Consider the following 23574-nt stretch of genomic DNA (forward strand, 5'->3'; position numbering starts at 1 on the left):
TTTCCTGGTCGCCTCTCCGGGCTCGACTCATCTCTTCATGCGAACAGACCCCTCGCCTGTGGAGACGCGTGGCTTTTTTTGCTTTTTTCCGTTGCCTAATTGCCCAAGAGGAGGCTGCCGCGCCTTCGCGCAAGGCGCCATTCGACTCTCTTGCGCACACATCCAGGACTTGTGGTCAGTGCGACGGGCGTGGAGCTGCTTTCTCTCCCTCGTGTTTGGTTTTTGCTGTCTTCTCTCCCGTTTCTGGCGCCGTCTCGCCGGTGACGGATCAGGAACTCTGCCTGCCGCTCCAGTGCGAGTGTCTGGCCAGCTGTGTCCCTTTTTATCGCTCTTTGCTCTCGCGTTTTTTCGCCGTCGGCGGGGCCTCTGCAAAGAATGCGCCGATGCAGCCGCGCTTCTCAGCTCCGTGCAAGCTTCCAGGAGCCCGAGAACACGCGCGTCGCCGTCTAGAGGACCACGGCCCTAGACGTAGACGTGCGGTGCGAGTCGTGCGCAGGCACTGCCTTTTCCCCGGCATCTTTTATCTCCGCCATGCACAGACTCCCGCTGCTCAGAAATCTGGGTTTCGAGGTCACACAACCGGAGACCGAGCCTTCTCTCTCTGCCCCGCTGCCGAGTCCGGAGGACGCGCCCGCGTGCCCGGCGAGCGTGGCGAGTTCGCTGGGAGGAACCGCGGCGCTTCCTTTCCATGCTTCGCCGTCCTCTTCCCCACCGTTCGTCTCCCCTCTGAAGTGCCATGGCGACGCAAACCTGTCTCGAGACTCCGCAATCTCTTCTGAGGCGCGAGGGGAACCGCCGCGCGGGCTCAAGTCGCTGAAAAGTCCCCTCAAACCTCGGAGACACTTCCCTTCTCTCTTGGCTTTCTCGCCGCCGTCCTTGGTGTCTTCCGGTCCCCGTGTCACGCTGTCGGCTTCCCCGCCTGTGAGCGCCCGACCCTCGAGCCGAGGCACCGCGAAGGAGCCGGAGCTGGCGGGCCGTCTGCAGCAGCAAGATGCCGAGGCGGAAAGCGCCGCGGGGACATCGGAGACGCCGGAGAAAAGTGACTTCCGTTCAAGGGATGGCTGGGAAACGCAGCGCGAAAACGGGCACGCCGGCAAGGATCGCGAAGATCACGCAGACCAGGCCGCCCGCGGTCTCGCAGATGTTGAGCTGTTTGGACTCACGGACGGTCAATGCACGAAAACAGAACGTAAGCCATCCGCAACTGACTTTGAGAGCAGCGGAACCAGCACGCGAAAATTCGCCTCAGACACTTCAGTCGATTTTGTCGGCATTCACTGGCACACATGCTTCCATTTCTCTGAATCTATCTCTATCTATCTCTGTCTATCTCTATCTCTATCCGTCTATCTATATCTATCTATATCTATCTCTGTATATCTATATCCATCTTTCTGTCTCTCTATCTCTCTATCTATCTGTATCTACCTATATCTATCTCTACCTCTCTATATCTGTCTATCTATATCTATCAATCTATCTATCTATCTATATCTATCTATCTATATCTATCTATCTATCTATCTATCTATGGACGAGAGGAGATGCGAGAAGATCTCCAAAAGCCTTCGCAGGAAGGTCAGTGCGTCGATTGGCGGAGTCGCGGCCTGTGAATTGTAGCCGTCCATTCACACCAATGAACGCCTCCTTAAAACTGTGCCTCGCAGATGCTTGCCACAGGAATGTGCGTATGTTGCAAGTTTCTACGTAGCCTTACGTATATATATATATATATATATCATGTCCGTAGCCGTGATGCGGCTCGGTTGTTACCTATCCGCATCGGGAATTGCAGGTCCATGTGTGTCTTCGCGTGCATCGAAGTGCATATCTGTTTTTCCGTGTCCCTTCGCCTTGCCGCGGGTGTTGCAGCGCGGGATCGAGACGGAATGACAGACTCCCAGAAAATCAACGGCGGCCAGCCGAGCGCCTCACAGGGCGAGACCACCTTCTCCGTCCAAACAATAGAACTAGACCGCAAAGATGATTTCCGTCTCAAGTATCTCCAGAAACTGTCATACTCGTACGTTTTTTTCGTTTTGCCCATGCTGAGAGGTCCCCTCTCTCTGTGTGGTTCACGTCACTCGAAGCATTTAAGCACGCGGGTTGCAAGTCCTAAAACATACCAGTGTCACGCCCACGGGATGAAGCACCAAGCAACTCTCCACATCCATGTGTATGTGGATACATACGCTTATTTGTGGACACGTATGCGCCTGTAGATATATGCAACTGCTGATCCACCTCGTGTGTGCTCCCGTCTGGACGTGGAAAGCAAACATATATATATATATATATATATACGTAGCCGCGTGTCATTACAGATATGTATATTCATCCAGATGCGTATTCTACGTGCCTCATGTGTATATGTGTGCACTTGATCAATGAAAGAGACAAAGAACAATCGAACAAGTGTACAGTGTAACGCATGCGTGGCTGGTGGTGGACCGCTTAATCGAATTGAGCCGGTGTCTTGTTGATTCGCTCGAGTCCCCCCACGAATCTCACGTTCGTTTCTACTCAGACGCGTTTGGCTGCCGCGCTCGAGACGCTCCCCGAGCCATCAAACAGGTACAAAGCAGCTTTGCCTTTCGTCCTCGTTGCTTTCCTGGTGTGTAGCGACGAAAACGTGGAAATTGGCGACTGTGCATGCGCCGCAGGCACGGTTTGAGTGAGTGTGCGTGCGTCGTCCCCTCTAATATGCTTTACTCGGATCGGACAGGCGCCCGCCAGGCGTTTCGAAGTCACGCTGCGACATAACGCCCACGTTCTTCCCTTTCTCTGCAAGTACCAGAATCGTGTTCTCATTGTCGCTGGCTCCTCACCGTCTCTCTAATAATGCGTGTGTCTGTGTCCACCTCGCTCTGTGTGCGTATCGTCCTAACCTTTCTATGTGTAGATCCGGATTCACACGTGTCTGCGTCTTGGTAGATAGATTTGAACCGATAATGGATGTAGCGACATGGTGCTCTGCCCGATATTCATGGGTCGCGAGATAACTGACAAAATGGATGCATGTTGTGTGGAAAGGCAGCGGCAAGAGTAGGCGATTCCATATAGTGAGGCCCTCGTCCTTTTGCTCTGCCGCGGAAATCTGTTTTTCAGTGACAATTTTCGACTGGGACGACACGCTGCTCTGCACGTCGTTCCTGAATGCAGTCTGCCACACTCCGGACTGGCGCCTGGCGTGCGATGAGCACCTCCAGAAGATTGAGGTGCACGCGGTAAGGTTGTTTTGGTCATCCAGGGACTCAGATTCGCCTGCCTTTGCCATTCTTTGCGGGTCTCGGAGGCGCCTTTTCCTTCCACGGTGCCTCGATACGTCATCTTTGCGGACCGGCGATGGAGGCGCTTGTGAAGGAACACGACAGATACTCCACTTCACATTTCAGGCGAAGATTACCCTGCGCCACTGCCAGAGACGGCCAGGACTTCTCCACAGCTCGTAATTCACCTACAAACGTGCACTTGCTGCATATACACTCCCCGTACTTTATCTGCAGGCATCCGTTCATAGGCTGAGTGTTTCCACGCATGCCGCCTTAGTCGTGCAGTGGAGGTGATTCGATGTGGGGTGTCTTTGCTCTTCGTCTTCAGAAAGCGTTGCTCGAGCTGGCAATGCGCTTCGGACGAGTCTTCATCATAACAAACGCCGTGGAAGGCTGGGTTGAGCACTCCTCCAAAAAGTTTCTGCCCGGCTTGGTTCCTCTCTTGCAAAAGTAGGCAGAGTCTCTCGACACGGCGACAATGACATCGGAGACAACCGAGCCAACGAATCTGTCTGTTGCCTTTCTCACCGTTATGCCTAGGTATTCGTCTGTGCAGCTGGATGTGCAAGCTTTCAGGTATGGACAAACGTATTTGCCTCGCTTTTTTTCTACGTGCGAGAGCCTACAGGGCTGCAGGTGGTCCCAAGTGGACAAAAAACGGTGTGGATGCCTTCCCGCCCGTCTTTTGTTGTTTTCAGAATCCCCATCATCTCGGCGCGAAACCGATTCGAGGCGGTCTTTCCCGGAGAGTATCATCAGTGGAAGGTAGGTTCGTTTCCTCTCGCAGAATCGCATGACCCTAGGAAAACGCGGCACCCGACTCCTCGCGCGCACCTGCGCAGAAGGGGTGTGGGCAAAGCGAAGTCTCTCTTCAGCTCGACTGCCGCTCCCACTCTCTGGGTCGCTGTCTCTCTGGCTTTACGCTCGCTTGAGCCCTGAACGGATTGACTGTTTCTCGCGATTCTGCCTTCTCCTGCATCCCACGTGTCGCGGCGACCCAGTAAATGTGCGTAGGTGCCACGTCTGGACACGCATGCATGTCCCTGCATGCAGAGGACCCTGCGCATGCATGCAGGGACATACACCATGCGAACGCGCATCCAGTTTTGCACCTCTGTGCGTGTGTGCGTCCCTCTGTAGATGCAGAGATGCTTGTATCTACGTTTGTCGGTATATCCGTATATGTATGAATTCGTGTATTTGTGTATTGGTATATGCATGTACACACATGTGTCTGAATAGGCGTATGCATGCGGATGCAACTGCGTTTGTGCATATTGATGGATGCCTCCGTGCATGCAGGTCCAAGCATTTCTGGAAGTTCGCCGGCAGCTCAACCGCGAAATCATCACCAACCTGATCTCGGTGGGGGACTCCATTATTGAGATGGACGCCGTCCATGTCATGGGAAAGTACGTTGCTCCTTGGACCTCGGAGCGGGATCCCAACGGACTTGTCACTCGTGCCGCTGGCTTTTCTTCTCTGCTCTTTTCGCACTTGACGCATCTCTGCCTCCGTGCTCCCGTGTCGTCTTTGCCCCTGCTTGCATACAGACTTGTGCACCTCTGATCTTTGTGACCACACTCTGAGGCGTGTACGCCGCTGTTCCGGCTCCTCCGTCGCCTGTTTTCTCCGCTCTTGACCCTCCGTGTCTTCTCCGTCCCCTTCCCTGCGGAGGCCAAGAGAGGCGCCTCAGTGCGGATTCAAGGCACAAAAACTCGCACACATGTCGCCCCGTTTCTCTTGGCATGTGCACTTTGAGAAAATACACGCTTGCCGACCTTGTCCCTGGCTCTCTGCTCTCTCCTCGCGGCCTTCAGGGAATTCTCGCAGGCTCTTGTTAAAACTGTAAAGCTTCGGGACGATCCTTCTCCGGAGGAGCTTGTAAGGAGATTTCTCGAAACTTAGCTTGCGGAGTGCTGTCTGCGGTCAGGGAGGGGGCCTCCAGACCGGACACGAGAACGCATGCAAACGTCCTGAATCGATGCACCCAGTCCAGTCGTTTCGCCGCACCCCCCCCCCCCCCAGGGGGACACTGGATCCATATACGATCCTCGGGTGCATGCGGCTGTCTAGATACGTTCCATGGTACCATGTGTATGTAGTCGAGAGATACGCGTGAGGAGCGTGTACAAGGGTATCTTCTGCACATACGCAGGTGATGTACTCCCTTTACTACTGTTATACGTAGACATATATTTACGTACATATATGACACCTTTTTGGTGATTTATGGACGCACACGGATTTATATTGAGTTGGCGTGGGTTGTAGATTCGCGCGTGTCGATGGCGAGGTGAACTTGAAGGTGAAACGCACGGTTGCGCTGGTCTTTTTGAGCTCGGGTGGGTTTTCTGCTTTGTCGGCGGCTGCCTCTGCAGGCGAAGCAACTGGAGGTGGTTTCCAGCAAGTTCGAAAGCATTTGTCAGAGTGCATGCAATCTGAGGGTCGGCCTGGAAAGGTACGAAGCCGTAAAACCTGCCGCGAGCATACGGCCACAAACTGTTTCCCAGAGCGCACGTTCTGTTCTCTCTGGCGCCTCCGACGTCTCAGTGCGCCGCCTGTGGGGCTGTTGTCTTGCTCCGGGGAGGCGCGGGGCGTCGAGGCCTGTCGAGAGCCTGAAGGTGGGCCCAGACAGAGGATATAGGCAAACGCACCCAGCTCGGGGGGAAGCTTTACACGCGCCTTGAGAAGCATTCGCCAGGAAGTCTACGAGCCGGGAGAACGAGAAAAGAGGAAAAAGTTTGGCAGGAGCGAGTGGACGGCGAGGTCTCGGGAGAGAAGGCGCGCGTGTCACGTTACGGGAAGGAAAGTGTTTTGCCGAGTCACGAGCACAGTCTCGCACACCTGTCTTGGTGCCGCGTTGGGTGATGGAAAAGTCGCTCTTTTCTCCGGATTTGCGTGCTCTCGCTTTTCTCTCGCAGGACGTGGGCAGACGACACCGACGAAGAGGGCCCAGACGGCGAGTACGGATCGTTTGTTCCGGCTCCAGGGCGCTTCGGAACACCGCCTCTGGCTGACACAGCCGGCGACGCTTCGCCAGTCTCTGGCCGAGAGCCTGCGAGTCAGGCGAGCATCCAGTTTTCTGCGCGGGGGAATTTGCGGGTGCACGAGGATTTTGCAGGCCAGAGAAGCGGGAACGAGGCTCCGCGAGAAGAGGGACGCGCACATGCAAGGTACCTCGCACTGGAGTCTCGAGCCTGGCAGGCGCTACACCACATACGCGAGGAGTACGGGATCCACATCCTGCATCGGCTTATTGAAGAGCACGGCGTGCATGCACTCCAGCGCATGATCGACGAACACGGGGTGCAAATAGTGCAGCAGATGGTCGAGGAGCGCCGCTTGCGAGCGGCTGAGACGGAGACAGGCGACGCTTCCGGAGCTGGGCCACGCCACCTCGATGAGGGTAGGCGGGCGGTCCTCGACGCAGCCCAAGATGTGAGCGCTGAGGTGGGGGGCCGAGAAGAACTGTCTCAAGACCGAGCGCTATCAGTCGTCGAGGCGACAGGGGCGAGATTCGGTCCAGAGCGAGAACTGACACCAGACAGCGTCTATGCCATCCAGGAAGTGCTTGCGCGCGACGCGAGTGGGATGCAGCCCATTCGAGAGGAGCAAGATCCGTTGGCTTCTCAAAAATCCCCCGACGCCCAGAGGATTCGGAACAGCCAACCCCCTGATCACCAGCGCCGGAGACAGGAGTTCCCATTGCTCGCTCACGAGCCGCCAGCCGTCGGATACACAAGCACGCCCTTGTCGGTCTCTGCGTCTTCTCTGTCCCCGACTCTTTCGGCTTCATCTTTCACTTCGGCTCCGGACTCATCTGCCTCGCCCTATTCTCCTTCCTCCACTTCCCCTTCGTGCTTTTCTCCTTCTGCTAGTCCTGTTTCTCCTCCCTGTTCTCCTTTCTTTTCTTCCACGTTTGCCTCTTCTCCCTCTTCCCCGTCGTTTCCTCCCTCTTCTTCCCCGTCGTTTCCTCCCTCTTCTTCCCCGTCGTTTCCTCCCTCTTCTTCCCCGTCGTTTCCTCCCTCTTCTTCCCCGTCGTTTCCTCCCTCTTCTTCCCCGTCGTTTCCCCCCTCTTCATCCTCTTCGTTTCCTCCCTCTTCGTCCCCGTCGTTTCCTCCCTCTTCTCATTTGTCGCCGCCTCCTCCATGGGCGTCTCTGCCGTGTGCATCTGGGCCCGATTCGCCTTCCTCTGAGCCTTCAGTCCCAGCGAGTTGGGCATCCCCGTCTTTCCCGCCGCCTGCTTTGTCGTCTTTCCGTGATTCAGCCGTCACGGAGACGCCTGCTTCTCCTCTCTCTGCGTCTGCTGAACGTCTTGCTGCCTCATCGCTTGCCGCAAACGGTGAGCAGCACAACCGACCTGGCCTTTGCGAGAATGGCGAAGTTGAGAAGCATGGGGCGACGGAACTTTGGAGATCCAGCGTCTCTTCTTCCTGTGCTGATGCGTGGCTTGGGGAACAATGACAGGTAGAAGAGACAGAGGGCCGCCGTGCGGACAGCCGAGTTTTCTTGTGAATTGCGACGATAGTCGTTTGTCTTAGAATTTGCGATAGAGACAAGGAAAGAAGGCGGGAGGGAGAAACGTGCACAGGCTGGCGCCGCTTCCAGGCAGGCGTGTTTTCGAAAGGTATAGATTATTTTTGTGAAAGAGACGAGCGAAGAAACGGTCCAGGGGCCCCGTTCGTGGAGACGCCTCTCTATCCGCTGACTGTCAAGTATTTAGTTTTAGGAGGAAGTTCTTGTTTCTTCAATATAAACCAGTTTGGCAGCCCATGCAAAACGGAGACAGGGAGTCCACTTCCCAAAAAGTTAGTCTCTCTTTTGCCGCGGAGAGATGCCGCGGCGGAGACAAAAAGGCACGGCGACTCGGGCTTTCTCCACGAAGCAATATCTGGAGCGACATAGAGCACCCGGTAGAGAAGCTCACTGACAGGACGAAACTGGAGAGAAACGCTGGCGAAGCGCACCATGCGCCTCGGAGGAGAGAGAGACACACACACAGCACATCCATCACCGGAATGCTCCACATACATCTCCGCAGTTATGTGCATGCATTTACAGCGTCGCCGTAGAACCGGGGCCGTGTGGCTGCCGTGGGTGAAACGGGAGTGCTGCGTAGGTCGGATGGAGTTGTATGAGTTTCGAAGACGCCTCGTGAAACGCAAGAGGCTGGAGGAGGCACGCATCGCCGAGGCAGAGACTTGTCACGAAGGCAAGCGACGGGCAGAACGAGGAGAGACACAGCCACGTAAAATCCGTTTTATGTGCACAGGTGGAGTCGAGCAGAGAACTGCGGGTCTGAAGCGTTTTTTCAGAACGCGTTTTCTCACGGCAGATCGCCGTACACAGAAGCAAATGCCTCCGATGTACAGAAGTAGAGGCATATGTCGAGGAATATGCGCATGCATCTCAAGGGACTGGTGCACTCTCTCCCGTCTACCAATTGGAAAGGCTCCACGGAGGAACGGTATATCCAGGCTTTTCTCGCCTCGAAAACCGAAACGATCTTCAGAGTGCCCAAGCTCCGCAACAGCTTTCACACAACCATACACGCAGGAGGACGTGGTTCGCGTTTTGCATCATTTCTGTACATCAATATGGACTATGTATTTGTATTCAGCAGGAGAGTGTCTAAGACCGCCACTCCAGGACGTGCCTCACCCACCTGCAGCGATCCCAAATACGGATTTTTTGCCAGATCAATTCACATTTCGGACTTTCAGTTTAACTTTCAGCTTCAGTGTATTTCTGCGTCTCCTGCTGCGTTGCCTCCCTTATATCCGCCGTGTAGGCCTTCGAACCTAAGTTACCGCAGGAGTGTGTACTAGCGCATCACGACGTGCGTAAGGCGCGAGAGGCGAAGAGCTTTTAAAGAAAATTTAGAGAAAAAGTGTGCCTTGCGAACTGTTAGCGTTTCCGGTGTAATTTGTGCAGAGCATAAATAAACCCAGCGCAGCCGATTCTCCAGTTGGCTCATATGCCCAGCAGGTGCTAGGGGAGCTCAAGGGTGGCTAGAAAACACTTAAAAGGGGACTCTCTTTGAAAGTGTGAAATAAGTGTGCGCGCACAGCGGCACACAACGAGAGTCGAGGAGACAGATATCCTCATTTTACCTGGAGTGCTATTTCAGTCTCGCACACGTCTGACGCGAAGCTACACGTTATCGACTTCACAGACCGATTTACCTTTTTCCCCGTAAACATCCAGAGGCGAGTGTGAGCGCGAATCCCCTTGCCCCATGGAAATCGCGAGTTCGCTTTTGCTCTATTTTCCGTCTCATGCCCGAACCCTCAATGCAGGGATATCACAAAAAAAGCACGGCACATGATCCGGCCGCTCTCTTCGCTAAACACTCAGCGGTTCGCCGCGTGCATGCGGCGGTTTCTCCCTCTTCCGCAAGCAGCTAATCCCAGAACGAGGCCGAGAGCCTTCGTGGCCCTTGGTCTACTTCCCCTGGCCCGGGGACTTCGTTTGCGGCGCCGCAGTCTTCACTTCTTTCACTTTCCTTTTCTGGAAAAACCACACAGAACCAGAGACAACAGCCACGAGGATACAACCACAAGCACGAGAGACAGGACGCGCAGACAGCGATGCGCAATCACATATATATATATATATATATATGCATACAGAAACACATTATGCTACAAGGACGCTGGACACGTGCCTATTCTTAGATATGTGCATATGCGTGGACAATCCTCGACAACGACAGTAGGTATACGTCGGATCCAGAAAAACACTGTATCCACAAAGAGTCCAAACGAGGTAGTTGATGGTGGTCCAGTGGCTAAATTCACATATACACCACACATACAGCCATCTAGACATGTGTGCGTGACGGCAGTGCCTCTCACCCTGCGTTTCCTCAACTCTGCATTTTTTCTGGAGATTTTTTCTCGTCGCTTCTTGGAATTGCCGCCTCTGTATGTGACACACACGGACAGACACGTGTCCGCCTCTTGTCATTAAAGTGTTATAACGCCACGTAATGTCCCAGAGGCGAAGAGAAACAACCTGGGCACTCCCTCAGGGTTCAGCAAGCATATATGTTTACACACCAATTCGTTTTATCTATGTGTGTCGTGCATGCGCTCTCCGATCCGCCAAGCCGTGAAGGTTTGTGGGGGTTTTTATTTGCCTGGCCTTCGACGTGACACACTACGGAGCGGGAAAGGCAGATTCCATCAATTCGTCTCCTGCTTGTCTATTTATCTAGCCGTCAATTTCTACACACAAAATATAAAATCCGGTATGTCTACATATACATAATATGCATGTATAGACATACACACGCAGACCCCTGTTGGTAGCATTCAAGTTCGCAGAAGGGACGCCCATGACCTCACCCTCCAGCGCTGAGTTCGATGTTGATTCTTCGGCCTCCTAGTTCTCTGTGGTGGTAATTCAACGCAATCTGCAAAAAGACCCGAAAAGCCGAAAAAACGACAGGCTCATCAAGCCCACGCGGCGTGCATATATATACATATATATATACATATATACATATATATATATATATATTTCTTTGAAGTGTCTAAACATCATGTCGGCGTAGACTTGCCTGTAGGTGTATCTATGCATTTCTACGCATATGTTTGTATCCGGCGAATGTTTCACGTCTCTCTTTGTCAATCGTGTTAATCTGAAGCAGCCGTTCAATCGACTTGGTTCCAGCTAGGAAAACTCACCTCAAGAGCTTCTCTGCAGTCGAACTCGACAAACGCGCAGCCCTTCGGCTTGTTCGTCTCTCGATGGGTCAGCATGCGCACTTCAACAATCCGAGGCTCTGTAGAAAGGACATCAAAGAGCCCGTCTCTCTCTAGACATGCACACCCACATACAAACATACAAATATGTAACTATATGCATGCCCACCTAGACACCAAAACGCAGAGAGCAAGCGCTTTTCCCCCCTGCTCAGTACCCCAGCACATTCACTGCAACACTGCCCTACGGTGTGCAAATACGTCTATCACTTTGCTTACATATATCCATATATATATGGATATATTTGTATGTCTGTGTTATGCGCGTGCCTATGTGTCAGCGCAGCGAATTCCACACCGATATGTTTGTCATTCCCATAGAGAAGACGGAGGAACAGATCTCTGGGTGGTCTGTTGCTTCCACTTGTTTTGCAAGCACCGACCGCGTTCCCGCAAAAGTCTAGGGCACGCGTCAGACCCTCAGACCCAAATCTCTGTTCCCTGCCCAGACGACAAAAGACAGGCAACAAAGTTCTTAATGATTGCTGTACATCACCGCGCCTCTGGAGTGCTTAAGACAGCTGAAAGTGCTGGATTCCAGTATCCTACGACATTACCGTTACTCCGCATCGGGTACGTTCTGAGCGGAATATCTGGATCACGGTGGTCCCGCGCTTTTTATTAACCATGCATGCTTCTCGATCCCCCTTCGTTCGTGTCGAAGGATTGTGAGCCTTTCACTTTCGTCTCGGAAAAAGCTCACGAAGTTTGTTTTTGAAGAATGCCTTCAAGTCCTCGGCTTTCGTGCCGAGTGGCAGGTTCCCCGCGAACAAAATGAATCTCTTCTCATTTTTCTCACGTTCACGCTGAGGAGCAAGACACCGCACGAGGCCCGAGCACACACATCAACGAACGGCATGAAAAAAGGCCTCTCATCCGCAAACGGTCCTTCCGTAGATTTGCACGCGGGTAAAGTGTGGACTTGGAATAAGTCCACAGACACAAACCAAACGACTTGAGCCGAACGCAGAGTGCTCCACGGCCCTTCCAAGAGATCAACGCGCCGCAAAGGCCCCAGCAAGTCCCCTCGTCACCTTCTTCAGCGTGTGCGTCGACACGCATCATATATATACATATACATACATGCATATATTTCCCAACCAAACACGTAGATACCGCCAGTTACATCCATCTGCATCGTCATCTCTATATGCAACTACACCCTTACGCATGTACGGATAAAGGCGATGTGCCGAGTTGCTGAGACATATATATATATATATATATATAGCATATATATACGTATATATCAGTTCCACTGTATATATCGGTAGGTTTTTGCGTGGATATCAGTAAGTTTGAATGCATATATCAATAGGTTCATGCGAGTGTTAGGCGTATTCCGAGTTGTTTTCGGTGCGGCATGTGTCCGCCGCTTTCTGGTGGGATGCCGATCCCCGGGGTCTGTCCTCGCCCTCCCATGTTCGTGTTTTTCTTTCGACTGACCTTGAGGTTCGCGTTCGCTTTCCCCGTGCCTCTCGCTGGGACCTGGTTTCCTGCGACGTCTTCGGCGAGGTCTCCTGCGCGTTTCCCCTTCCGCTGTGTCTTGGATTCCTGCTCGGTTTTTCCAGTTAAGACTCTGTCACTCTCGTCAGCCACCGCCGCATGTGGCGTCGTTTCTCTCGCCTTTTCGCGGCCTCCAGCCTTCGCGTGGACTCGCCTGGTTGTCTCCTTCGCCTGCTTCTTCACTGAACGAGGCGTTTTTCCAGGAGGGCCTTTTGAGACCGGGGAGGAAGTTTGCTTCAACAGCTTCAGCGAGCGTTTCATGGCTGCAGAGACGGTGGTCGCACGTGGGCGTTCCTCTCTGGAAACAAAACAGCCGACAGAGACCCGAGAATTCCACAAGACAAAACAGAGCGGTGACGAAGGGCGCGGCGAGACCCGTGCGCCCTTCTCGGTTGATAGACGTGTATCTGTCCACATCCTCATCCTGACAAATCGCGAGACAGAAACGCACATTCAGACTTCCGGCGCGTATACAGATGCACGCACATGGAGAGATATCTCTCCACGCACAGATACGGAGATAGATACACGCCCGGATGCATGTATTTACGAAGTGTCTCTGTTGAGAGGTAGCCAAGCTAGATATAGAGACGGCCGTAAGGCAGTTTAATACTGTAAGGCGGGGACTTAAGGACCACTTCCCCTTCAAACAGTCCCGGAGAGAAAGCACCCCTCGCAGAATGCTGAAAAATGCACAAAAATGACTCCACCGCTCCGAGATTTCCCTCGTTTCATTGCGGGCGAGGACACAGAAGACTCTCACCGGCTTCGGGTCAGCGACTGCGGTTCGGGCTTCTCCTTTGAACCGTTCACGAACAGAAAAAAGGGGGAGAAAAACTGGATTGGAAGCGGCTCACATCTGGTGAAAAAGCTCCCCTGTTCGCAGGCACACTTCAAAGCACGAAAAACTATAAAGTATAAACGGCAGACTTCATAAATCGTCAACGCCGCATGCGCCGCTCTCTGCAAGCGCGCTTCTGGCCTGCATGCGCTAGCTGGCAGCGGGTAGATCCGCGAAGGGAAAACACAAAACGACTCAGCTGTGCTCAGGAGATACACTGAAGAGAAACTTGGTGACGATTAAACGCAAGCTCCAGCAAGAAAGGTTAAAACGTTTGGGAAAGGGAGCACCTCTCGGCAACCCAGCGGCGCAGGGGACCTGGACGGTATACCGGGGTCGCCTGAGGCTCGTGTTGAATCGCCGGGAGAAAAGAGAGGCTCGTTTATAAAAATGCATTCCCCAATGCATACGATGCAAAGGAACTGAGATACCACAGTTTATGCCTATGTAGGCAAGCATATAGTTATGGGGCTATAATTCCATATATATATATATATATATAGCTTTTTTGTGCAAGTGCAGCGTACATGCCCAGATAAAGAGGTCGACTTCAGTTGAATATGTCGATCTATCTATCTATCTATCTACCTATCTATCTATCTATATATATATAGACGTATGGGGAGAGTCATACAATACACTTTTTCGTGTATGCCTTCTGCTGTTAGGCTTTCGTCGTTTTCGCTATCGGTGCGCAGAAGCAGGTGCCAGGTGTTGCCGTAACTGAGCCAAAGTGCCGATTCTGATTCTGTAATAAATTAAACCCCTGCGGACCGTGTACCTGCATCCAGCGCAATTTGTTTTTTGATTTGTTATTAGTTCTCCAGAAAGACGAGAAGACTTCACCAGATGAAGGCCGACCTTAAGATTATCCATGTATATACACGTCCACAAATCTCATCGCCAGCAGTATGCATGTACAGACGTGTATGCGCAGTGGTCAACTCTGTTGGCAAAAAGCGTATTCATATACACATTGACAGAGGGAGAAGAGGGTGGCACTTTGACAAATATCCACATTTTTATATTTACATACATCTATCCCTTCCTAAATGCGTGAGCCCGCGGCAGCCACCGTAGAGTGGCTGATGCTGCCGGAGGGGGGCGGGAGGGAGGAGAGGAGATCGTTCCTTTCGTTGCCGTCTTCGCGGCAGCCCCAAACGAAAAAGAAGCGGGAAGAAGACTGTAGGGGCGGAAACACAAAAAGACAGCTTTCCCTTCATGATGTCTCACCACGAAGCCTGGGGGACTCTCCGACCTGTTCTCCATCGTCCAGAGTGTGATTCAGGAGCCTTGGTAAGTCACCATATCATGTTAGAGACGAGTAAACGTGTACAATAGATCTGTGATATATGTGTATGGCATCCGTGCAGGTCCAAGTGCTTCTTGTCTCTTTCCGGATTCGCACCTGGCCAAGCATGCTTTGGTGCCGTCAAGTCAACGGCTTGGCAGGACGGGCTCTTTTTGCTGGGACGAGTGCACAGCCGACAGCGGACAATGCGCAAGTGGTATCTGCCACGGTTGCCTGTGCGGCGTGAGGGGCCAAGAGGTGTCGACACCGGACCTGTCAAATCTATATTCTGCATTTCGTCCGTGTTCCGGGCGAAAAACAGACACACGTTCTATGCGCCTTGGAGACCAGTTTTTTCAATACCCCTTTACGTATACGTCCACACGAAGGGAGATGCATGCAGATAGAATACACGTGTGTAACTGGAGGAACGCAAGTGTGTATACGCGCATATGCATATAGGTCTGCATGTGCGTACATGCCTAGGTTGTAGTATTCCTTTAATGTGCCTTGTAAAGTGGAGTTTTTTAGTTTTCTCAAAACCCCTGGATCGAGACGCGCGGACTCAGAAACCGGTCGACGCCGGTTACCTCAGCACGGTCATACGAGGGTGTGTTTGCTAACTTTGGAATTTGCTTTGGAAAATCTCCAAAGGCGGCTGCTGTAGTTTCAGGCTGCTGGTCGCCTCTGACGCGAGGACGCCCGTGACTAAAAATCGAACGCGTCCTTCTGCTTGAATCGCACTTCCAAGCACTTCCATTGCGGGTGGGTGGTTTCTTTCGCTCGCTCGCGCCCCCGTCGCTCGACGCCATTCTCCGCAGATCCCCGTTTCACTAGAACCGGTTCTCGAACATAGTGACGATCTTCTGCCACATCTTGTTGATCTTCTTGTTTTCGGCTTCCTTTTCAGCCAGTTCGACTGACGAGTCGAATTTCTCTTTCTGGTCCTCCTTGTGGCGTTCGATGGCGAGTTTCTTTCTGCGCTTCTGCCGTCTCTTTTCTTTTTCCTGACTGGCTTTCAGGGCTTTCTCTTGCAGCGTGTCTTTCAGCGGCAGTTTGATCTGCGCAGTGTCTGGCTGCTGCATCATGTGACCCTTCGCAAACCGCTTCACTTTCTCTAGCCAGCTGTTCTTTTTCGGCCCTACGAAAAAATCGCGGCCGCTCTCGCCTTCGACTGGAACCTCCTCAAAGAAGTCTTCCTCGCCGTCTTCTCTGTCCACGTCCTTCGCCTCGCTCTCGCTCGTGCGGCCGGTGTCGCCTGACGCCGCTTGCCCGTCGGCCTCGCCCTTCCCTTTCTGGCTCCTAAAGCCAGAGAGAAGCGATTCCAAGGCGTCCTCGTTCCCTTCTGCAAACGGATCTTCTTCAACAACAACATCCGCGAACTCATCCACGCTGGCGTTCACGGAGGTGTCTTCCGCTTCCCTCTCGTGCCCGCCGTCAAGCTCGGCTGTCGCCTGCTCGCCGATCCCCGCAACTTCCTCCGCGGCAGCAAACGTCAGCGAGAAAAACGGCTCCACTCCACTATCTTGCGCTCTCGCTTGCAAACGCGTTTGCTGGGAAGAGGAAAAGACCGAGATATCCCGCGCACTTGTGAGTGACGGGCGACTAGCGCTCTCCGAACCCCCGGGGCTTCCCTCAAACAGCGCCGCACACAAACCGACGCCGAGGAGCGCCCAGAAAAACGTCAACTGACGCCTGCTCTTCCCCATGGTGCCGGCACGAAAACAGGCGTCAGCCGGTCACGGTTCCACACGCCTAGAAAAGCCGAAAAAAATACACCTGCTTCCCACGAATACGTCACAAGAGCATCGCCGGGTACACTGACACAGACACATCTACACATATACGTGCAGGTATATATATATATATATATATATATATATATGCATCCACGTGCTCACGAGCGAGGCAGAGCGACGACGGGCGAGGCCAGTGAATGGTAGCTGTTAGGGTCGGAGCGTGTCTCTGGCGAATGGTCCGTTTCGAAGAAAATGTATTGGGCAAAACAGAACGTACAAAGACTCGAAGCGTACTCCTTTTCTCTACAGAGAGGCAGTAGTTGACGCTTCCTCGTCGGCTTTCGGCCAACGGACAGTGCTGGTGGCGACCTCCGCTAGACACGGGATAACTTAAACAGCTTCATATCTCTATCTATATAAATATATAGGTAGAGGTCAGTTTGTGCTTACAGACAAGTATATTTGAGTAGGTCTGAGCGTCACGCACATTCGAGACCCCTTTTTTCATTGTCTTCAGACAACCCGGTGGAAAAGCTTCAAAGAAAGCCCATTCATTCGCCTTCGGGTTCTTCCCTGAAAGTTCTGGCCAGAAGGTTCCCGAGCCTGTAGGTGCCGCCCCGTCTCTCCATAAAAGATCTCAAGACCAGGCAGAACCCGAAAGGAAAGGCACCCAGAAACCAACGCCTTCGAATGGACTTGAACAGACATCTACCTTTGTGTCCGTGCAGATGCCCACGTATATATATATATATATACGCAAGACAGTCGTATATGCATAAAGCATGCATATGCATAAATGCGTACGTTTACAATGAATATATGTGAATTAAGCAGGCAGGTATAATAATTGCGGGTCTGTCTCTATTCACGGTTTACGCGCCCCCGTTTGGAGGCCGAACCCGGGCCGGAGACGCGCCAAGCACGATTCGAGGGAGGGGGCTCGAGGAGAATCAGACCCTGGGTTCAAAAAGAGTTTAGATGCATGCAGACTGCACAAAGAGGTAGAAATAATTCTCGACGGATTGTGCATTTACTGGGGAAGAAAACGTGCGCCCGTCTCGGCGTTACTTGAATCTCCGGAAACGGCGCGGTTTGCCGCGCTCCCGGAGCGCCCGGTAGTGCCCTGTGCACCCGTGCAGAGAGCCTGCGCTTACGCATGAACTTTTTTTAAAAGTCCATTTGCACTTCAACTCGCCTTTCTCCTCCCTCTCTTGTTTCCTCCACGCATGTTCAAAGAAGACCGGCAAAGAAATTCGAAATGTCCGCTCGCGGCGGCAGAGAGGGGCGGTCGTTGCGGCTCCGTATTCCGAGGGGGGGGACGGGGGAAAACATCCACGAACGCACACGCCTTAGCGAAACGCTTTCCTTCCTAGGAGCTACTTCGTGAAAACTTCCACAGCTCTCAGGAGCAGAGGGAAAACGGAGTTGTGTCCTCTCACGAGGAAGCAAAGCCGCGCAAAGCGTGTGCCTATTCCGCTGTGAGGCTCGGGCGGGGGATGTTTGAGCGCGGAGACTCAACAGCTCGTCTCGCCTTCCTCTTGGGCCCTCGGCTCAGAGGTTGTCCGATCGCCAGTGCAGCAGGAGGACGTGACCCATCGATTCATCGCTCCGTAGACATCTCTCCCTTTCTGTCGGTGTGTCTTGGGACTTTCGTGCTCTCTTTCTCTCGCGCTGTCCCCAGGGAGACATTTCTGCTCTGGCCATCAAGATAACTATCGGTAGGCAGGAGTGCGCGCCATACAGAAAAATGCATGCATCTACTTGTGTGCGGCTGAATGATAATCCGATTTAGTTGAAGCACGTGGTGAAATCATCTTTGTGTGTAGGCATGTCGCCTTTTAGGGGGACCTCTTGGAGGGAAAAAAGGAAAAAGAGGAGCTTTTTCCGGTAGCAAAACCCGGGCACTTGGCGGCGTTTCGGGCTAAAGCAACAGAGAGTCGACAGTAATGCCAGGACATAGTAGGTCGTGGGTCAACAGTACAGCGTCGGCACGGAAAACACCGAGCGAACCCAGTCAGATATACGGTTACCCAAAAAGTGTGAAGTGCGCGCTGCATTTTCGTTACAGCTAAGCTGTCTCTGGGAACCACATATTTGCATTATGAAAGCAAGTCCCTTCAGTTTGTTTGTCGAGACAAAAGCGGAAACCAACGAACGCAGCGACGAGTGCAGCCTATACAGCCGCACACCGGAAACTCAAAATTCTTTTCTTGTTCCCCCGACGAGGTTTTTCCTTTCTGTACCTTCCGTCTGGCTCGCTTCTGCGGTCTCCCGTCGAAAAAAGAGGCACAAAGTGGAAGTTCGGTCTTTTTTCGCATAAAAATAGTCTCTCTATGTTGGTATGTCTGTATGTGTACATTTGTGTTCTGGGCCTGCAGGCTGTACGCCGTATGTGTATAAAGACGTGCAAACTTTTGTGTGTTCCTCTGGCTGCGCAGCCCCGCGTTTTTTAAAGGTCTATCCAGGTTTCTTTCACACCGTTTTTTCTGCTCCAAGCAGCTGCCTTTCATTTCAAAGGGGTTGTGCCGCGAAGTAGGAAAGAACGCTCTCCCAGGAGGCACGTGTGTTTTGTTTGCTTTCTCCTGTTCTTTTCTCCTCTGTGCCCGCCACAAAACATCCTCTCGTCTCAACATGCATCTGTCCTTCCCGCGCGGCCGCTCCACAGAAGTGAACACATTTTCTATCTTTTTGGTACCATATATTGTTGTAGCACCGGTAAACGTACGAGTTTCGAAAAACGTGGTCGTTTTGTCTCGCGTTTCTCATTTTGGTGTATTGTCCGATTTTCCCCTGTGAAGAAAGATATAGATGCGCCGTGTGGAGGTGTTTCCCACTCTAGAACCAGTTGCTTTGTCCTCTGGTCCCCTTTCGCCTGTGGTTGATTCGCATCCTACTTCGGCTGTCCTCCGAACGGGGGCCTGGTACGTCTCGCTTCCCTGTCGCTATGTTGCCGCTTTCTTTCTCGCTTTTCCCCAGTAACATAAACGATTAATCAACCGTGAGGTTTCTCCCTGTTTGTCTGATGAGGGAGTCGCTTCCACCGCCAGCTCCTGCTGCTGGCCTGCGCGATGTCGATGTGCTGGACGCCTCCGATGGATGAGCCGGCTGTCGTTGCTTTTTCCTTCCCTCTCTATTTCTCGTCTTCTCTTCTGTTTTCGGCAAGCGAATTTCTTAGACCACATGGCGTCTCCTCCTTGCGTCTGTAACTCCAACGGGAAGCTCCCCCTTCCTCGCATCATCCACGTCTACCATGAGCGTCAGTCTCTCCTGCAGTGCGCACGCCACACAGTCAACAACATCCTTCAGGCGCCGGCTTACTCGTCAGCCGACTTTGAACGACTGGCGGGAGCCCTAGATCGAGGGGAGTTTTTTCCAGTGGAAAAACTGGAGCAACAGATACCACGAGGTCCCCCTGCAACTGCCCACGCAAAAGGGAAGAGAAGCGAACTCCGACCGCCTAGACGACGTGGCGCATGGGCCGGCCAAAGTATATTTGCCGGCGGCCCAGAGGCGTGTTCAGAAGGGGCGAGTATCCCGGTGAACGAAAGGGAGACAGCGAGCCGAGATGGTTTCTGCGGAGAAACAAAAACACATGAACAGGCTGGATGGCAAGTCCGAGGTCAGACAGGTGAAGACAAGCATCAGACCTATAGCGGCCACAGCATGCCTCAAGAGGGGGATCCAGGGAAACGCAGCTGCCATGGAAACGGTGCAGCCGTGTCAGAACAAGACAGGATTTGCACGCTGACAAGGCAGGCTTCGCCAGGCTCGCCTGACTCTTCGTCGCAAAGCCCACATGCACACAGAGGGAAAGAGCCTTGTTCCTCTTCTGGGTTGCCGTTGAGAGAGTCGTCTGACTCTTCGTCCACTTCATTCTACACTCCAGAACAGGAAGCAGGCGATTCGTGGCCACCCTCTTCTCCGAACGCTTCCACACCTGTCGCTCCTGCGCACCTATCGAGGAATACAAATTTCGGTCCAATCATCTTGAAAAGGACCGACGTTCCTTCACGGGCCACAGCTCCTCTTTCGTGTAGTCCCCTCTCTTGCGCGACAGCAATGCCTGTATTTCTTCGACCTGTCCCGCCACGTCCTGTGGCGTCTCCTCTTTTTCCAGAAGAAGGATCCAGAGGAAACCTGTTTTCTGCCCTTTTCGCCACAAACTACAGCGCTCCATTCTGCCTAGGGAATTACGACTTATCTCTTGTGCAGTTGCTTCTGGGTCGCCACGGACTCGAGCTCGATTTCAGGAACGAAAGGCGGGCACAAGGGAGGAGCGGTAGAACAGTGTCCGCTAAGGGCGTGCCGACAAAAGGCAGCAGTCTCACACACGAGAACACGCGAAACAGTTGTTGTCCGGTCTTTCCAGGCGCTGTGACCTTAGAGCAACTGAGAAATCCGCGGTTGGTCGGTTTTATCATCAACGTTGAACTCCCGAAGACGGGTTGGAGACGACTTTTACCGAAGAGTGCAAGTCGCCATTTCTATGCCATCAGAAAGCTGAGCTGTACGTACACGTTAGAACCGCGGTCGTGTGGGACGGGCGGGAAGTTCGGATCGGCGAACGAAATGGCGACGGGGAAACGGGCAGAGAAAAATACCGTTCTGCTTCTGGACGTGCCAGAAAGAGATCCACAGAATGAGGACTGGGGAACGAGCGAAAGTCAAACGGAGAAGCCGCCAGCGACTCGAGTTCACTGTGGCGAAGCACCGCATGATTGTCCTTGTGGGTCACTGTCTTTTATTCAATACACGACGAGTGAAGACAGACATGATGCGGCCTCTCGTTTCCACAGCGAGACCGAAAGGCGCGTTAGTTCGTCACAGAAGGCGGCCGCCGCAGGGCATGCTCATTCAGAAAGCGGCTATTGCTGGGTAAATTTGGATTCGAAACTCGAAAGGCCTTACGTCTTTGTCGACGATCGCGCTCTTGTACTTTACCTCAATAAGAAACTAGGGGAAAGGTACGGCGTGTCAATGCAGGGAAGCACCCAGGCTATGCCGCGTGTCAGTCCTGAGGACAAGAAAAGGTGTCTTCAAATGTTTGAAGAAGGATGCGTTTGTAGCACTACACCCCGAGCAGACTCTCAGTATCAGGAATGCGATGAAAGTACGGTGGGGGATCTCGGGGGAAAGCGATTTGAGGCAGATGCAAAGGGGGGACGCTCTCCAGAAACACGTAGCGCTCCTGCCACTGTACACAAAGTCCCTCATGAACCGCTGCGTCTGTATATGCCTCGCCGATATGGAGATGAAAACTCGGCAACAGAGTCTTCTAATGTGGACGACGATTATAAAGATGCAGTTGTGATAGAGGTCGTTCTGGCAACCGACGAAAATGGTTGAGTTTTTCAACAGCCCTTGTGTATCAAACTAGTTGTGCTTGTAAGAACCGAAATTCATTTTTTCATTTTTTAAAGCCGCGTACCCCAATACAGATGCCATCGTCGTCTTCGAAGTTGGTGAATGAAAGTGCAGAACAGTATCACGCACGTCCTCGTCAGAGCCTCTCCCCTGTCGGACTTGCGAAATTCGCCGGCCGACAAATGAATGGGGAAAGACGACTGGCCACGACTTTTCTGCCTGCTTGAAGCACGAGGGAAGGAGAGGGAGATGATAGGAACAGAAACGGGTAAACAGAATAATATACGACGACAGACATCCTTGTTTCGCCCGCAAGATGTTTGAAGTAAACCGTGGACCTTTGGCGTACTGATTCGCTTATAGATTTGTGACATTCGCGGAAACACTTCCGACTGTGTTGCCCCTAGCCAGAGGCCAATACATCCAACTGTGTACTTCTCCAGGACTGAATAATCGCCAAGGGGGGGGGATAAAGACGTTTACCAAACTCGCTGAACCCCTGCGGGTCTGACGCTGAAACGAGTTCACGTCCATTCTAGAACCTTATCGACTCGCCAAGTGAGGGAGGCAGACTCACAGCGGGGCTGGTGAGAGTATACCGGAACTTACTATCGATGTCGACAATCGCACCTCATTGCGCGGTGGCAGTTCCAGTTTATCTGCGCCAGAGAACTACTGCAACGATATGGATTCTTACATACATGCTCGTATAAACCCCGTTGGAGAGATGAGCGGTAGGTGGACAAATTGAGGGCTAAAATCATTGGACAAAAAGTTAGATCTGGTGTATTCATCTCTTATCCGATGAGCTTTATTGGCATTATCTTGGAGACATCGATATGGGATGGACCGGATGGTTGTCAATACAAAAAACCGGATTTTTCTGGTGAACTGGCCATTCCCCGGTTCGGCGGTTATCGCGTGGGTGTGATCGGGAGCAAACACAGACACACGATTTTCCAGCACAGTTATAATTCTTCGTTTTCTTGGGATATCTATGGGTATACAAGCACACGCTACTGGGTGGCCGCTGGTTGCCTGCAGGCGCTTGCTTGAATGCCTCAACCTTATAACCGCTTTCCTTATTTCTAGTGTCGGGGAGCTAGACGGGTTTTCGCTTTTTCCCCTCCACCGGCACTGCAGCGCTTGCACACGAGGCACGGTGACAGTTTCTGATGCGTTTTGGATCTCGCGCAGATTCTGCAACCTAAGCTGAGAAAAAGTCCGCCCCATTCCCTCTACTAACGAGTGCCGGGTAGGCACGATAGCAATTTACACGAACGCAATGGAACTGCTTACTCCCCTCAAAATATGCATATGTGCTTTCTGTTCGACATCAAAACTCGCTCGAAACGCCACTTCGCTGACGAGACTGAGCAAAGCGCGTCGAACAGGCTAGACACGTTCCTGCTCGCTTAGCCGAAGGTAAGTTCGAAAGTCACGACCCAAAACAGCCTTTCTGCAACCCGACCCGACGCGGTTCGAAAACGCGTGAATGGCGCTGTATTAGTGGACCGCGTACAACACAGACACAGCAAAGCGCACGGCACACGGACGTTGCTTCTTGCGATGTCTACAGGTATTGTCTACACATCACTGCAGACACGTACAGCCATATGTATATATGACTTGGGCGTATTTGTTATTATTGTTCAGCCGCAATTTCTACAGCCACCGACAGAGGTGGCCAGGAACGTGGAAGAGTCTCGGTTTTCCCACGACGAGAAAGGCACACTAACAACCTTCTCCAGAGAATGAGAAAGCCTCCGTTCTGGAACAACGGCAGACA

At 52.6% G+C, this 23574-nt stretch overlaps 4 protein-coding genes across 4 annotated transcripts; 2 read left to right on the plus strand and 2 right to left on the minus strand.

Moving 5' to 3' along the window:
- Nucleotides 1–531: 531 nt before the first annotated feature.
- On the plus strand, nt 532–7537 carry NCLIV_048630 (conserved hypothetical protein; the record flags this gene model as incomplete). The annotated part of the gene is made up of 11 exons (XM_003884415.1): nt 532–1189; nt 1873–2023; nt 2664–2674; nt 3109–3227; nt 3601–3722; nt 3971–4037; nt 4575–4684; nt 5093–5156; nt 5654–5733; nt 6197–7027; nt 7480–7537. 11 exons carry the CDS (start codon nt 532–534, stop codon nt 7535–7537), a joined length of 2271 nt encoding a protein of 756 aa, XP_003884464.1.
- A 3083-nt stretch (nt 7538–10620) lies between these two features.
- NCLIV_048640 (putative RNA-binding protein) lies at nt 10621–12811 on the minus strand (the record flags this gene model as incomplete). The annotated part of the gene is made up of 4 exons (XM_003884416.1): nt 10621–10692; nt 10967–11097; nt 11748–11850; nt 12491–12811. 4 exons carry the CDS (start codon nt 12809–12811, stop codon nt 10621–10623), a joined length of 627 nt encoding a protein of 208 aa, XP_003884465.1.
- Nucleotides 12812–15515: 2704 nt separating this feature from the next.
- On the minus strand, nt 15516–16391 carry NCLIV_048650 (conserved hypothetical protein; the record flags this gene model as incomplete). Its single annotated transcript, XM_003884417.1, has 1 exon — nt 15516–16391. The coding sequence occupies one exon, from the start codon at nt 16389–16391 to the stop codon at nt 15516–15518; it is 876 nt and encodes a 291-aa protein (XP_003884466.1).
- A 3210-nt stretch (nt 16392–19601) lies between these two features.
- NCLIV_048660 (hypothetical protein) lies at nt 19602–21767 on the plus strand (the record flags this gene model as incomplete). The annotated part of the gene is made up of 1 exon (XM_003884418.1): nt 19602–21767. The coding sequence occupies one exon, from the start codon at nt 19602–19604 to the stop codon at nt 21765–21767; it is 2166 nt and encodes a 721-aa protein (XP_003884467.1).
- Nucleotides 21768–23574: the final 1807 nt, after the last annotated feature.

Source organism: Neospora caninum, chromosome X (assembly GCF_000208865.1).
Source record: "Neospora caninum Liverpool complete genome, chromosome X".
NCBI classification, from domain to species: domain Eukaryota; phylum Apicomplexa; class Conoidasida; order Eucoccidiorida; family Sarcocystidae; genus Neospora; species Neospora caninum.